Below are 15,175 nucleotides of genomic sequence, written 5' to 3'. Positions count from 1 at the left end.
CGGCGCCAGGAGCGGCCAGTTCCTGGGGTCAGCCGGCCGAGGGGCCTGTGGGCGGCGGGAGGCGCGGCCTGGCCTGGGCGCCACGTATCTCTGCCGCGTTATCTCGGGGCGAGCGCCTCCCGCACCCTGACCTTGGCTGAGGGCAGCGTGGGCAGCACCTGCTGTCTCGCTGCTACCGCAGCAGAGCCATTGAGCTGGGCTGGCGCCTGCGGTCCCGCCCACGGCCGCAGCCACACGCTGGGGGGCCCTGCCTGACGGGGGCACGTCAGCACCCCCAGGCGAGCCAACCCCGACCCGGGAGGTCACCCCTGCCCCTCTGTCCTCACGGGCACCTCATCCACGGTGGCTTCTGGGCGGGACGGTGCCCCCGCCCCTCGCAGTTGAGTCCTTGGATCCTGGGACGTGCAGTGTCCACCCGCTGCAGACTCCGTGACGCCACGCTGCCGCTCAGGCTGCCCGGCTCAGCCCACGCACCCTCCCTGCGGGCCACGGGCCTCCTTCCCCGCGGCTGTGGGTATGTCGGCCCCCCATGCATGTGAGAGGCCCCCAGGAACCCTGGCGCTCCTCGCGGGGGCTGTGCATTGAGGGGGCCGACCAGCCAGGGCAGCTGCTCCATCACCCTGGACGGGGGCACGGGGAGGTGCGGGTGGGCCCGAGGGCAGGAGATGGGGGCTGGGGGCCTAGCCCCCTCCATCCGGGCACAGCGCGGGCAGGGCTCCAGTCTCAGGGTCTCCGGCCAGCTAGCTGGGCAGAGGGAGCGGTGCTCCGGGTGTCCCTGGCCACCACCCTCTCCCCAGGAGGCCTGGGGAGGCAGGTGGGGAAGGGGCAGCCCCACCATGACCACAAGACAGGCCACTCAGGGCAGCGCTGGGCACCTCTGGGTCCCCAGGGCACCTCCCCACAGTACCCTGAGGGGGCCTCGCCCCAAGGGTGCTTGCAGAGGGCTGTCATGGGGTCCTGCATACCCAGGACACTTCCTGAGAATCTCAGGGCACCCGGGACTCCGCTGGGTGAGGGGGGTGGGGGACCACAGGCTTGGATTCCCAGGGCTCGAGGTGGCGGCATTTACCCTCGGTGGGTGGTGGCTTTGAATAAATGAGAAGAAAGCCTGGCCAGGGGTCGCTGCCCTGAGCCCGGGGGCAGAGATGCAGCCAAGGCCAGGGGCTCCCTACTCAGGGCCGAGTGCTCAGAGGAAAGCGGGCAGCCTCCCGCAGAGGAGCTGACGCCCAGTGGGGCCAGCACTGTCCCCCGCGAGGCCTGCACCGTGCCTGGTGGGCCCTTGGCAACTGCCCCAGCTGCAGTGCCCCTGGGGCCAGCTGAACCTGCTCGCCTCACGTGGCCCCAAGCGGGGCTGGCCCTCTGCTGCCCCCCATGCCACAGACGGCCCCACATGCCTGACACCGAACAGGTGACGAGGGCGCCTCCGCAGGCCGACCCAGCCACCCGCACCTCACCCCACCACACGCACCCTGCAGGCTCCCCGGCCCAGGCCCGTGTCCAGTGCCCTGAGGTCCGGGGGACATTTCAGGAGAGGGATGGCAGCAACATCGGGGGACCCCAGGACTGGGGGATCTGAAACAAGGGGCCCCAGGCCCTGCACCCAGCGGCACCTGCAGACGCCCCTGACGGAGGGTCAACGTGCTGCTGCTCCGGGAGACTCCAGAGTGGGGCTGGCTCGCGCACCCCCGGGCCCTGGGACTGGGCCCCCTGCCCCCCCCTGAGCAGTCGGGACCAGAGCTGAGGCCCCTCCCGGCACCCGGGGGAAGTGGGACCCGACGGCGTTTCCAGCCAGGCGGGAAGTCTGGAGCTGCTGCAGTGAAGCCTCCTCCGGGGGGCTGGTGCCACCTGAGGTGGAACCGGGAAAGACGGGCCACATCCTCAGGGCACTGACCGCTGAGTGAGCCCTGGGGTCAGGCTGGGCCTGGAGCCAGCGCCACTGCGAGCCCACCCTCCTGTCTGCTTGACGCCAACTGGGTTGGACCCCCACAGCCAGAGGTCCTGATGCAGGAACAGACGACACCCTGCCTCTGGCTCTGAACCGAAGTCACACGCCACACGCTCCAGACCCCTGAGGTGTTCGTACCTGGGAGACAGGAGCAGGCTGTGGGGTGAGCATCCCGGGGCCCCAGAGCAGGGCCGGGTCCCAGGCAGGATGAGTGTGGGAGTGCTGGGGCTGAATAGGCACCTGTGCCCACGGGTCCGTGGCTCTCAGGGGTGGATGGTAATTGAACCAAGGCCACAACCCCGTCCTGCGACCACATGCCAGGTAGGAGCGGGGTGCACACAGAGCCCCTCGGCCGACAGACGGTACAGGGGCCGGTCCCGCCTGCGTCTGATCACCACAGCAGCAGAAGGCCCTGTGCTGACTGAGCCCCCAGGGCCTGGCCCACCCTCTGCAGGCCCACCTGGGCCCAGGCCTGTTCCAGGCCCCTGCGGACAGCCCCGCCCGCCCTGCGGGGGCAAAGACACAGCCCCCAGGGGCCCAGAGGGCCCCGGGCAGCCCCACCCTCGGCCAGGGTCCAGGGCGGAGCTGTGAGCAGCTGTAGGACCCTTGCGGCCAGGTCAGCCAGCCGGTGTCGAGGGCCGGTGGATGGACATGGGCTCAAACAGTGAAGCAGCTGGCCAGGTTCCTCAGGGCCCTGCTCTGGTTCTGGGGGGCGAGGGGCGGAGAGGACGCCCAGGCGAAGGCAGCCTCACCTGCAGAGTAGGGCTCCTGCCGCTCGGGGTGCGTGAACTCTTGCCGCTCGTACTTGGCCCGGATCCACTGCTCCCGCAGGAGTCTGAGGAGAGAGGGCACGTGCTGGGCGATGCCTGGCCAGAGCTGCCCGGGGTGAACTTCCGATGGGTGGATGGGCCAGGCACACCCACCGGGAGGGGCACCCCAGATCACGGCTGCCAGGAGCAGGGGGCCCCACCTGCCCCACTGACGCAGGGAGCAGGAGGGGCCGGCCGCCAGCAGAGGCCAAACAGGGGGCTGGCCTGACCTCCCTCAGCCCGAGGTCAGGCACCAGGAACACGGGAAGGGAGCCAAGTCCTGGCCACTCTAGTCACGGGCCTGCTGCTAAAACTGACGTGTCCCTGGGAGCTGATCCTCCCTTTACCCAGACGGCAGGGGGCAGGGGCGGGCCCTGTGTCCAGAGACCCCACTCGGGCCAGACCCTGGCCTCCTGACTCACCACCTCATTTCATCCCAACGGCACCAGAGCCTTTGCCTGTGGGAGGCTGCTGCAGCCCCTGCACTAAGTGGGCATAGCTGGAGGTGCACTCCACGGTGTACACGGGCATTCACACGTCCCTTCCACCTCTGCATGGCATTCCACAGTGTACACGGGCATTCACACACCCCTCCCACCCCTGCATGGTACTCCAGTGTACACGGGCATTCACACGTCCCTTCTACCTCTGCATGGCACTCCACAGTGTACACGGGCATTCACACTTCCCTTCTACCTCTACATGGCACTCCACAGTGTACACGGGCATTCACACGTCCCTTCCACCTCTGCATGGCACTCCACAGTGTACACGGGCATTCACACGTCCCTTCCACCCCTGCATGGTACTCCAGTGTACACGGGCATTCACACATCCCTTCCACCCCTGCATGGCACTCCACAGTGTACACGGGCATTCACACGTCCCTTCCACCTCTGCATGGTACTCCAGTGTACACGGGCATTCACACATCCCTTCCACCCCTGCATGGCACTCCACAGTGTACACGGGCATTCACACGTCCCTTCCACCTCTGCACAGCACTCCACAGTGTACATGGGCATTCACACGTCCCTTCCACCCCTGCATGGCACTCCACAGTGTACACGGGCATTCACACGTCCCTTCCACCTCTGCACAGCACTCCACAGTGTACACGGGCATTCACACACCCTCCACTACTGCATGGTCTCCACGGTGAGCTCGGCTGTCAGCCCCACACCCTCCTGGTCTCATGGCTGCCTGGTCAGGTTTCCTTGTTGATACCAGCCCAGTGAGGGGCCTCTCCCAGGACCCCACCCCTCCCAGCAGACCCAAGCACCTGAGTCTGGGGAATGGAGTGGGCTTGGCTCCTGTGAGCCCTCCCCCAGCAGAGGTTTCCAGAAAGTGGGGCCCACTGGGATTCAGAGCACCCTCCCGCTGGCGCTGCCAGGTCACCGAGAGGCCCTGACCACACAGCCCTGCCAGGGGTACCTCGCAGGGACCAGGCCTGTGGGAGCCTGTCCGTGGCGCCGTCTCAGGCGGTGGGCCAACCGCAGGGCAGCCCGCGGACGCGATGCCATCAGGCCGCAGAATAGCTGCTGACCTGTGGATTCACAGGCGGGCAAAGCGGCCGGGCGTGGGGCGCCAGGAGGGGTGGGGCCGGGCAAGGGGCCTGCCCACGAGGGCTTGAAGGGCGGGACGCAGTGTGCAGAGGGAGGTCAGCCTTGGCCCCCCACCTGTCTAGTGGGGTCTGAACTGGCCCGCCTACCAGGCTTGCAGCTGGGTCACCACTCCCAGCCCCGCTGTGGCGGCCGGCAGCCCCCTCGTCTCCCACCCCTCATTTGAGCAGAACTAGAAACACACGAGCCTGGCATGCAGCCCGGGTCCAGGTGTCGTAGGCAGGGTCCCCGGGGTGTGGGCTTCACCAAGTGAGTCAGGGGGCAACAGCGTGGGGCAAAAAAGAGAAGGTGCCTCCTGGGGGTGGGGGCCGGATGCAGGGGCCTGGGAGGAGGCTGGGCCGCAGCCCCACCATCCGTTCCAAGGAAGGGACGGCCCAGGAGGAGCCTCATCACACGGCCCTCCTCTCCAAGCAGCAGGAGCGGCTTGAGGGCAGCAGGAGGTAGACGGGGAGGCCGATTGGGGGGGGGGGGGGAGTGAGAAGTGCTGGGGCAGAGCACCGCCGTGGGCATGCCGGGGGTGCGGCCTGTGAGACAGGCAGCCCCCAGGAAGGACCTGAGACCCCTGGTGGGCACCTCCCGCTGGTGCTGAGCCCGACATGCGGGCCTCCCCACCTCACCCCAGGCACCTCCCCTGACCTCTGGAACCTTCCAGAACCCAGGGGTGCCTGCAGGGTGGGCAGACAGGGACACTGAGGCTCAGAGAGGCTGGCGACTGGGGTCGTGTGGGGTTGTGCCCCCAACCCTCCCCGCGTCCATGCCCTGGGCACTGAGCCAGGCCGGCCACACGCTGGAGCAGCCGCCCAGCAAGCCCTCCAGGGGGCCGGGGGCGCCAGGAGGACCCCGGAACCCAGGCTGGGGTTCCCGCGGAGACCTGCGCTGCCTGGAGCCCAGGCCAGCTGTCCCCACGCTGCCCACCACCGCAGCCACACCAGGAAACAAAACCAAGCGGGGGAGCCCCAGGACAGGGCTCCCGGACACGGGCTGGCCCACCCTCCCGCCTCCGGAGCACGGCCAGCTGCGGACCAGCGACGCAGACAGGGCCCCTTTGTACTCACTGGCAGTCAGAGGCCGAGGGCCGGTAGTAGAACGGGGGCACTTTGGACTCAAACGTGGCTCTGGCGATGGCGTTCCCGCGGGAGGCCATGAACTGCAAGAGAGACAGCATCAGGGCCCCGACCCACAGCTGACCCGGGCCCCGGGGGCTGGCCACGGGAGGGGGCAGCACAGGCGGTGGGGCCCCGGCCCTCCAGAAAGGGCCCCTCAGGAGGGAGGCCCCCGGCCCACATCTGACCCCACCGGTCCTGGTGCACGGAGGCCAGACCGGCCCAGAAGAGGCCCACGGGCTGTGGGGCGGCCGGGCTGCAGAGAGCAGGCAGGGGGCTGCGCGCAGAGAACAAGCCTGCGGGGCGCGGACGGGCTGCCCTGCGGTGGGGGCAACGGGGGTCTCTGGAGCAGCCAGTGTGCGGGTGTCCGGGCACGGATATAGCACGGGCGACAGCCCTGAGGTGGAGCAAGCTGGGTGAGCCGGAGGGAGGCCCTTGGTGGCGGGGGCGGGGGGGGGGGGGCTTCCCGCAGGACCTCAAGGGCCGGGGGTGGCGTGGGTCCCGGGGCTCTGAGCCCGTCCGGCCCAGGGTGCGATGGATGACCGGGAAGAGCACAAACGATGAGACCCTTCAGCGAAGGCTGGGAGCAACGTGGGATCCTCAAAGCAGAGGCTGCTCCACGCAGAGAGCCATCTGGTCAGAGGCCTGACGGGAGAGGAAGCCGGCTAAGGACAGCAGCCGGCCCATCATTGCTAAGGACCAGCGGGACGAGGGCCCTTCAGTCTCTACAGAGAAACTTCCACGCGCCCCCAGGAGCAGAAGACACTGAACAAAGTCAGGCCACGCTCCAGGTGAGGGGGACGGAAAGCACGCAGTCTCCTTTGTTCATCTATGTTTAGCAATTCTCAAAAAAGAAAAAACGAAAACCAGGAATAGAATTTTCAAGAGCTAGAATGATTCTAAAGTTCATTTGAAAGTTAACAAGCAGAAGAAAATTGTGAGAAGGAAGACGCTTCCTCGCAGATATTAAAGCCTGTTATAAAGATACTGAGTCAAACAGTGCCAACCAGAAAGCCTAAAAGGTCCAGAAGCAGATCCAACGGGATCTCATATCCAGTATCAGCAGGTTCAGCAGGACGAGCCGGTACACAGTAGTGGTAACGTCTCAGATCCATGGGTGCTGATGACCAATGAGAAACTGGAAACCGTCGGAGAAAGGGGGTATGCCTTTCAGCAAAACAAAACTCCAACTTCATGAGAGGCTGAATTTCCAAAGCTAAGCAATCAAAATAGTAGACGAAGGGAATTCCCTGGCAGTCCAGCTTCCAGTGGAGAAGGCAGTTCGATCCCCAGTCGGCGAACTAAGACCCTGTATACCACACGGCAAAAAAATAGATGAAAATCACAGGTGATTTAAAACATGATTCAAGGAAAACATGGAAGGAAATCTTCAGGATTGGGGTTGGGAATGGTTTCTCGGTCACTGTGTGTGAAGTGTGCAAGTCTCTCGGTCGTGTCCAACTCTGTGCGGCCCCATGGACCACACAGTCCGTGGAATCCTCCAGGCCAGAACACTGGAGTGGGTAGCCTCTCCCTTCTCCAGGGATCTTCCCGACCCAGGGACTGAACCAGGGTCTCCTGCATTTACCAGCTGAGCCACTGGGGAAGCCCTTAGGTCTCTCTCAGGTTTCTCAGAGGTGACACCAAAACCACACGGAACAAAGAAAAAAAATCAACAGAACTTCACCAAAACTTAAAACTTCTGTGCTTCTAAGGACACCATCAGGAAAGGGAAAAGATGTATGAACCTTAAAAACATGAGGTTACTGAGAAGCAGACTTCTCAGGTCCTGAGACACAGCCGAGGACCACGTTGGTGTGAAACGTCCCAGACGGGCGAATCCAGGCAGGAGAGCCGCCTGGGGGTCTCAGGAAGGGGTCTCCCCTGAGGTGGGGACAACAGATGTCCTGGCAGCCGGAGGCAACGGCTGAACCAGATTGTGAACGTGCTTTATCTGCTTTTCGCTGCTGGGAGGCCCACGTACAGTGTTGGTTTCAGGCGTGAGACCTGGTGCGTCGGCGCTCGTTCAGGTCGTGAGACGCTGGGGACCCTGTGCTGCCGTTACCGCCCGTGACTTATCTGTGCTAGGACTGGAATCAGGCCTCCGTCTCCTGTTCCCCCACCCCTGCCCTCGAGCAACTGCCTGTTTGTTCCCCGTGCCTAAGGTCTGTTTCTGTCTTTTTCAGATTCCATATGGGAGTGAGATCGGACCTACTCGTCTTTCTGTGTCTGACAGGTTTCTCTTAGCATGAGACCCTCTAGGCCCAGCCCTGTCGTCGCAGATTGTAAAATACCACTCTCCTGGCTCAGGGATATTCCATTGTATAAGTACACATCTTCCTCATCAAGTCACCTGTAGATGCTTCCACATCTTGGCTATTGTAACTCACGCTGCAGGGAACACGTGAGTACATGTATCTTTCTGATTAAAAATGTTCTCGTGGGATTGTACCCACCAGGCTCCTCTGTCCATGGAATTCTCCAGGGGATCTTCCCGACCCAGGAATCAAACACTGCGGGTGTCTTCTTTACTGCCTGAGACACCAGGGGAGCCCCCATTCTGGCGGGCCGGCTTGGTCACATGGTAGGTCTCTCTCTTGTTTTCTGAGGAAACTCCACACTGTTTTCCACAGTGGCTGCGCCAGTTCACATTCCCACCGGCAGTGCAGAAGGCTCTCTTTTCTCCACATTTGTTATTTGTAGAATTTTTTTTTTTTTGTGGCCACATGGCATATGGGATCTCAGTAGCACCCCCACCAGGGATGGAACCCACGCCCCCTCCTGCCCTGGAAGCGAGGGGTCTTAACCACTGGGCCCCCAGGCAAGTCCCTATCATTCGTAGACTTCTTAATGAAGGCCACTCTTCGCACTGTGAGGCCGTCCCTCGGTGCAGTTCTGATTAATGTTTCTCTAATAGTGACGCTGAGTGTCTTTTCATATACCTGTTGACAAACCATATGTCTTCTTTAGAGAAGTGTCTGTTCAGGTCCTCTGCCCATTTTTAATTGGATGATTTTTGTTTTTTTCTTTTTGATACTGAGTTGTGTGAGTTCTTTGTACCTTTTGTGCAATAACCCTTTTAACACATGTATCATCTGCAAACATTTCTCCCATTCAGTAAGTGGGCTTTTCATTTTGTTGATAGTTTTCTTTTTGTGCAAAAGGGTTTTAGTTTGCTGCAGTCCCATTTGTTTATTTTTGCTTTTGTAGCCCAGAGGAGGCAGACCCAAACCCGACTTTGCTAAGATCGACATCGAAGAGCTTATGCTCTCTTCTACAAGTTGTGTGGTTTTGGGTCTTAAACGTTCAGGTCTTTGACTCCTTTTGATTCACTTTCTGTACACGGTGTGACACTGTGCAGGCCATCCAGTCCTCCCGGCACCTTTCACAGAAGAGACTCTCCTTCCCCACCGCGCCCCTGCCTCTGGGTTATTCACTTTCTAAGCATTTATTTTACGGAAGTGTAGTTGACTTACAGCACTGCATTGATTTCTGATGTGAGGTTGGGGGGCCCCGGCTCTATGCCCCTCGCTCTCCCGGTGCTGAACAGAGCCCCCGGGCTGCATGGTAGGACCCTGTTCCTCCATCCCACAGGTGCTAGTCTGCACGGGCTGCCCCGGGACTCCCCCGCCTTCCCCACTCCACCCCCCTGGGCGACCCCAAGTCTGTTCCCTGCGTCCGTGAGTTTTGTAGACAGATTCATCTGTGTCGTGTTTTAGATTCCGCAAGTAAGTGGTGTCATACAGTATTTTGTCTTTGTCTGACTTACTTTGCTTGGCAGGATAATCTCTAGGTTCATCGATGTAGCTGTAAATGGCGTTATTTTACTCTATTTTATGGCCAAATAATATTCCAGCATATATATGTACCACTTTGTTCACTTTAAAGTGGATTTTATATGAATCACCCCTCAATGATTCAAAAAATTACATAGATAGCTCCTTAAAGATATAAACCATACTTTTTCATTTTAAAAATATCATTTCAAAAAGAAAGTTAAAATACAACCCACAGAATGAGAAGAATTACTTGCAAATACTGAATCTGATAAGGGATTTGTGCCCAGAATATATAAAGTGCTCTTAGTAATAAAATCTCCTAACTCAGTAATAAAAAGACAACCCATTTTTAAAGGGGGCAAAGGATCTGAATGAACATTGCTCCAAAGAAGATACACAAATGGCCAGGAAGCACATGGAACTGCGCTCAGCGTCACTCAGCACCGGGGAGATGGGGCCGACACCACCAGGAGACGCCCCGCACGCCCCGCAGGAGGGCTGAGGAGGGGCTGCAGTCCGCGCATGTTGCTGGTGGGCCAGGCCGCTGTGGTGGGCAAAGCCAGCCGGCCCTCAACGTCAGGCAGCGCCGTGCCCTCCCAGAGAGCTGAGGGCACAGAACTGCTCTGAAGCCCGCTGTTCCGAAGGCCTGGGAAAACGAGACGACCCAGGTGTGCAGCTGGTGAACGTGGACAAGCTGTGGTCCACCCACGCGACCACGTGAGCTTGGCCGTGACGACAAGTGAACTGCGGACACCCCGACAGCAGGGATGAGTCTGGAAACCGAGGCTCAGCCAGAGGAGGGGGAGGCCTGGGACCACACGGGTGAGGCCACCCACACGCAGCGTCCAGGACAGACGGCCCTCCCGAGGGCAGGCGGGCCCTCTCTCGGCAGGGCCCGGGGCGGGGGGCCGGGGAGGGTCCCCGTGGGTGCGGGCTCATTTGAGGATATGAAAACATTCTCAAATTAGATCATGGCGATGGTCACACAGCCCTGAGAATTCACGAAAACCACCAAACTGTAGACTCTAGAAGGCTGAGGGGTGCGGTGTGTGAACGACAGAAGTCAAGCCGCTCTGAGTAAAAATAATCAAGGGTAAGGCAGGCCTATCTCGGTGTGCCGTAAACCCTGAAACCACAAAAGGCAAGGCTGATAAACTTGATCACTTCAAAATCTGAAAGTTTTCACCATGAAAACCGCCACGAGCAAAGTCAGGACAACCTCCGAGAAACATCCCCACCTATTGTCTCTGAGGGCCGTGAACCCACCTCTGTGAAACCCCCACAAAAGAAAGCAAGCAGCCCGGCCCAGGGCCCCAGAGTTCACACCCGGTTCTGCCGTCGTCCCTGAGGCAGGGGAGGGCCAGGAGAGAAGGGGAGATGGGAGGGAAGGGCCCGCAGGAGCGAGGGGGCCAGGCAGAGGCCAGTGGGCGTGGCCTTGAGGGGAAGCCGGGCAGAATCCTTAAAGTTACAGTCAGAGCCTTCCAACTTCCCCTCCAGGAACGGAGGCTGCCTTGCTGCCCGAGGCTGCCTTGCTGCCCGGCGGGACCACGAGTGCATGGGGCCGTCCACTGGCCCAGGGGTCGTCTGGGAAGGACGCCCCCCCCCCCCGACCCCGGGAGCACAGCAAGCCTCAGCAGGGCCCCCGCGCCCCCGGAGCCCTGCACGCAGACATGACCGGGCCCAGCCGCGCGGTGGGCGTCCCCGGCCTCATAAGGGGGAAGCACATGTGCGGGGGCTCAGGCCTGGTGCAGGGGTGGCGCGGAGGGCCGGGTTCCGTCTGAAGTGAGGGGAATGTCCTAAAGCTGACGACGGGGACATCTGCAGGACCCGGCGAGTGTGCCAAACACCGCTGAGGTGCGCTTAAAAGAGCGAGTTATACAACTTGTGAGTCACATTTCAATATAGCTGCTTTCAAGCGTGTGCTATAGAAAAATGCAAACTTCAGGGAAACACGTGAAAAGACAAAAACAAAGCACAGACAAGGGTCCCTGCGCCCAGCTCTCCACACCCCGGGCCTCCCGGGAGCTGGCCTGGCTCTTGCCCGCCGGCCGAGGACTCAGGGCGGGGTCCAGCATCCCCGCCCACGCCCACCGGGCCCCCAGGCGAGGGTCAGGCATGCTGCAGGTCCAGCCCCGCCGGCCCCTCGAGGTCACGATGGGAGCAGACGAGCAGACAGCAGAAGGGGCTGAGCCCCCTCACCCCCAGCCCAGCCCGGACTCTCTGGGCCTCCCTGTCTCTCCCTGCTCACGAGGCGCACTCGCTGCTGGCTTGGGTCGAGGCAGCCCCGCCCTGCTGCCCGGCCCTGGGGTGAGGGTGCTTCCAGCCACGTGGTGTGTGTCCACACACGCAGCACGGCCTCGCTAGGGTACGTGCGGACTCTGAGTTGGCATGGAGGTGGGGTGGGCCCGGGACTCTGGGTGGGTGGACGGCAGGTGAAGGCCTGACATCTGTCACCTTCTGCGACTCTGCGTAAGTTACCCATGAAACCCTGACAACAAGACGCCCGTGCGGGTTCCCTGGGCACCAGGACGCCCCGGGGAGGAGGCGGGACAGCAGGCACGAGGGGCCTGCGCGGGCCGAGCCGCGGGCTGGGTCTGAGGCCACCGTGGCAGCGGGCAGGCCCCCCCCACCCGGCACCCGGCCCGGCCGTACCTCCACTTGGACATCCTCCCAGCTGTCCAGGCGCACGGACTTCACCTTGCTGACGTGGGGAATGTTCCGGTGAATCCCAGAGCAGCTCAGACAGATGAACACCCCCAGGGTGTACGAGGCCCAGTCAGGATCTGTAAGACAAGACCAGACGTTAGGGGGTCCGGCAGACCCCCAGGGTCTCCCCTGGGGCGGGGGCACGGGACCACGGCCCACAGGCCTGCGCGCCCACCCTCCTTCCTGGGCTTTGTTTCCTCACTGGAGCGATGGGAGGAGAATGGGGTCTGAGGGCCCCGAGCAGGGGTCCTGCCCGCCCCCACAAAAGAGCAGCCCCCCGTCGTCCCAGGGACCCTCCGTCATCCCAGCCACCTCCACAAATGACCAGCCCCTGTCATCCCAGAAACCCCCCCATCATGCTAGCTGCCCCCTGAGGGCCTCAGGGGAGAGACTGGAAGCCGGGAGCCTGGGCGGAACACGGAACAGACTGGTGCGGGAGGAAGACGGCCGTGTCTCCACGAGGGCCCTCAACCCGGCCTCTGCAGACTCTCCGCTGGGGGCTGGGGGGCTGGGGGCATGGCTGAGCCCCGACCCCTAATAAGGGCCTCTGGCCACTGACAGGGCGGGTGGCTGCGGGAAGGGGCTCCTGCTGCAGCTGGGGCAACGGGTTGGGGGGAAAGTGCCTGGCCTGGGGACAGGGTCTGGCTCTCTGAGGCCACCGGGAGCCTGGCCCTGACCTCCCCCCAACACGTCGGCGGGTCCCAAGCAGAGCCGGTGCAGGGGCGGCCCAGACCTGAGGCCTCAGCCAGCTCAGAAGGCCGTGAGCGGGGGCCCCATCCTCCCCACACCCGCCGTCCACCCCCAGCTTCCTGTCCACTGCCCACATCCCCCAGCTGCACCTCTGACTGCGGGGCCCACAGACATCAAGTCAGTTCTCCAGGTGGAACCCCGGGGACTTCTCCAGCCGGAGGGTGGCACCCCAGGCATGGCCCCTGTGCCTCCAGGCCCCACTCAGCTGTGCCCCCCAGGAGGCCTCCGTGACCACCCGCTGGGCCCCGGCAATTGCTGGGGGGGGGACAGGGACAGGCCCCACCCCACGGCCCCCACTGCGACCCGGGAAGGTGCTCTGGCGGCAAGAGCACCTGGACAGAACCAGGCTTCTGAGTTCCTGGGTCCCCGGGCATGTGGGGGCCCCCGGCGCAGACACAGCGGGCTTGGGGAGGGAGGAGAATGCCACGACCCCCGGCTCTGAGCCTCCCGGGGAGCAGTGGGAGGGAACACTGCACATCAGGGACCCCCAGATGACCTCCAGAGCCGGGGCTCCTGGACAGAAGAGCCCCACCCACGACCACTCTCCACCGGCTCGTGGGACCATCTGCAGGAAGTGACGCGCCCCCCCCCCCCCCCCAATGGCCCTGGGGCCTCAGAGCTCTCCGCGAGCGTCACCCGGCCCAGCCTGCACGGCCACCGTGCCCCCACCCTGGGTCCAGGAGCACACCCTCCACGCCAAAGTGTGGACCCCGCAGGGAATGAGGAAACCAGGAGGGGAGGCCAGCAGGCCCGCGGGCACGTGCAGCTGGACGACGCGCACCGGGGCCCTCGTGGGGAGCCCACGTGCATGGGGAGGGGGCGGGTGAGGGTCACGGCTCCCTCGCCCGAGCGCCCACCTGGCCTCCCTCCGGGACCCGGCCCAGGAGAACTCACGGCCCCGTGGCTCCATCACACCCGCCACAGAGCCTTTCAGGGTGATGGTGGCCACTTTTTCACACTCAAAAGGGCTCCCTTTACCCTCTGCAGATCACACGCGAGAAAGTGCCGTTTGTGTGTCAACAACCCCAGCCCCGTCCCAATGCAGAGAGAAGCAGGAAGGTAGGGCCTGAAGGGCTGGTGGCTCCCGCGTCCTCCTGGACGGGCGTTGGGCAGCTGGGCCTGGAGGAGCAGCCGCAGGCGCGTTCCAGCCTCCCCGGGACCCCCACACCTGCTCGGGACGCAGTGCCAGCCGCTGGGGTCCTGGGGTCCGCGGCCTGCTCACCCTCGCTGGCCATGTTGCCGGGCTGCAGCCCCGCCTCCCGCTGCGGCTGCACCAAGGCCCAGGGAGGGTCCCTGGGGTCACGCAGCAGCGGGCGGCTGGCCCGGGTCTCCCAGAACCACCTTCCTGATTCAGAGCGGGTGGGTGCCGGAGGGTACACCAGCCAGCGTCCACAGGGGCCCCCGCCCAGTGCCCAGGCGGTGAGGAAGCCCGTCCTTCCTGCCCCCCTCCTGCCTGGGGTCCCCTGGCGGCGCCGGGGCAGGGAGATGCTTTTGAGTGAGTTGGAGGCAGGGGTGTCTCAGCCAGAAGCCTCCACACTGCAGCCTGTGGAGCACACGGTCTGCCTGCAGGAGTGCCCCCTCCATGTGCCCCACCTCTGGGCGGAGAGGCACCGGCCGCCCCGCCTGCCCGCAGCACGGGCGCTGGAGCCGCCCGCGGGCCGGGTGCGTGCCTGTGTGCCCGCTCCCTGCAGAGAGCTTTCAAACCCTCCTGGCGAAGCGCAGGGCATCCCTGGGGGCCCGGAAGGCGCCCCAGTCAGGTGATTGAAGCAAGGGTTCAGACCCTGCGGGGAGGATTCTGGGGGTGACTCTAAACAGCAGACCAAGGCCTTGGGGGTCAGGAGAGGGACTGCCCCAGCCCCCAGAAGCCACCAGAGCAGGAAGTGGAGACGAGCGCGTGTGCGGCTGTCCAGGTGAGCCGGCACCCTGCAGCCCCGCTGGGCATAACTGATGACCACTTCCGGTCCGTCTGGGCGTCTGCTCTTCAGCAGATCAGCAAGTCACTTGCCCAGCCCCTCCCTCCTCCTGGAAGCAGCCTCTCAGCACAGTCTCCTGGGGGGGGCTCGATGCCCACCCTGCGGCCAAAAGCCCAGGCAGGGGGTGGAGGCGGTTGTGGGAGGGGTGACCTTGGGCTTCCGGGGGCAGCCGTGCGCCCACGCCAGCACCAGGAGACGGCGCCGGGGCTGGGGTGTGCGCGTCCGTGCAAGAGCCTTACACTCTGAGCCCCAGGGTGGAGGGCACAGGGAGGGAGAGCCGGTCGGGCGCCCCGGCACCAGCCCCTCAGGCCCAAGCAGAGGACCCCACCTCCGGCCCAGGCTCTGCTCTGGGGGCACGCCCCACCCAGCCCCAAGGGCGAGGGGCTGCTCTGCTCCTCTGCGCACCCAGGACGCGGGGACCCCCTTCCCGACGGCCTGGACTCAGCCGCCAGGACCTGTGTCCCCAGCAGAAGCCGTGGGCCAGCAGC

At 63.6% G+C, this 15,175-nt stretch overlaps 1 protein-coding gene across 3 annotated transcripts in view; it reads right to left on the bottom strand.

Annotated features, from left to right (window-relative positions):
* Window positions 1–15,175, bottom strand: part of ADAP1 (ArfGAP with dual PH domains 1) — a 35,960-nt gene that overhangs the window by 8,684 nt on the left and 12,101 nt on the right. For all 3 annotated transcript variants that reach the window (XM_061153840.1, XM_061153839.1, XM_061153841.1), the window contains exons 2-4: window positions 11,911–12,041; window positions 5,432–5,523; window positions 2,698–2,780 (exon numbers count right to left, since the gene is read on the bottom strand). In XM_061153840.1, coding sequence (XP_061009823.1) covers window positions 2,698–2,780; window positions 5,432–5,523; window positions 11,911–12,041 — 306 coding nt within the window. The remainder of the gene's footprint in view (window positions 1–2,697; window positions 2,781–5,431; window positions 5,524–11,910; window positions 12,042–15,175) is intronic.

The sequence above is a fragment of the Dama dama genome, chromosome 10 (assembly GCF_033118175.1).
Source record: "Dama dama isolate Ldn47 chromosome 10, ASM3311817v1, whole genome shotgun sequence".
Taxonomy (NCBI): domain Eukaryota; kingdom Metazoa; phylum Chordata; class Mammalia; order Artiodactyla; family Cervidae; genus Dama; species Dama dama.
This window is presented reverse-complemented; position numbering and strand designations above follow the sequence as displayed.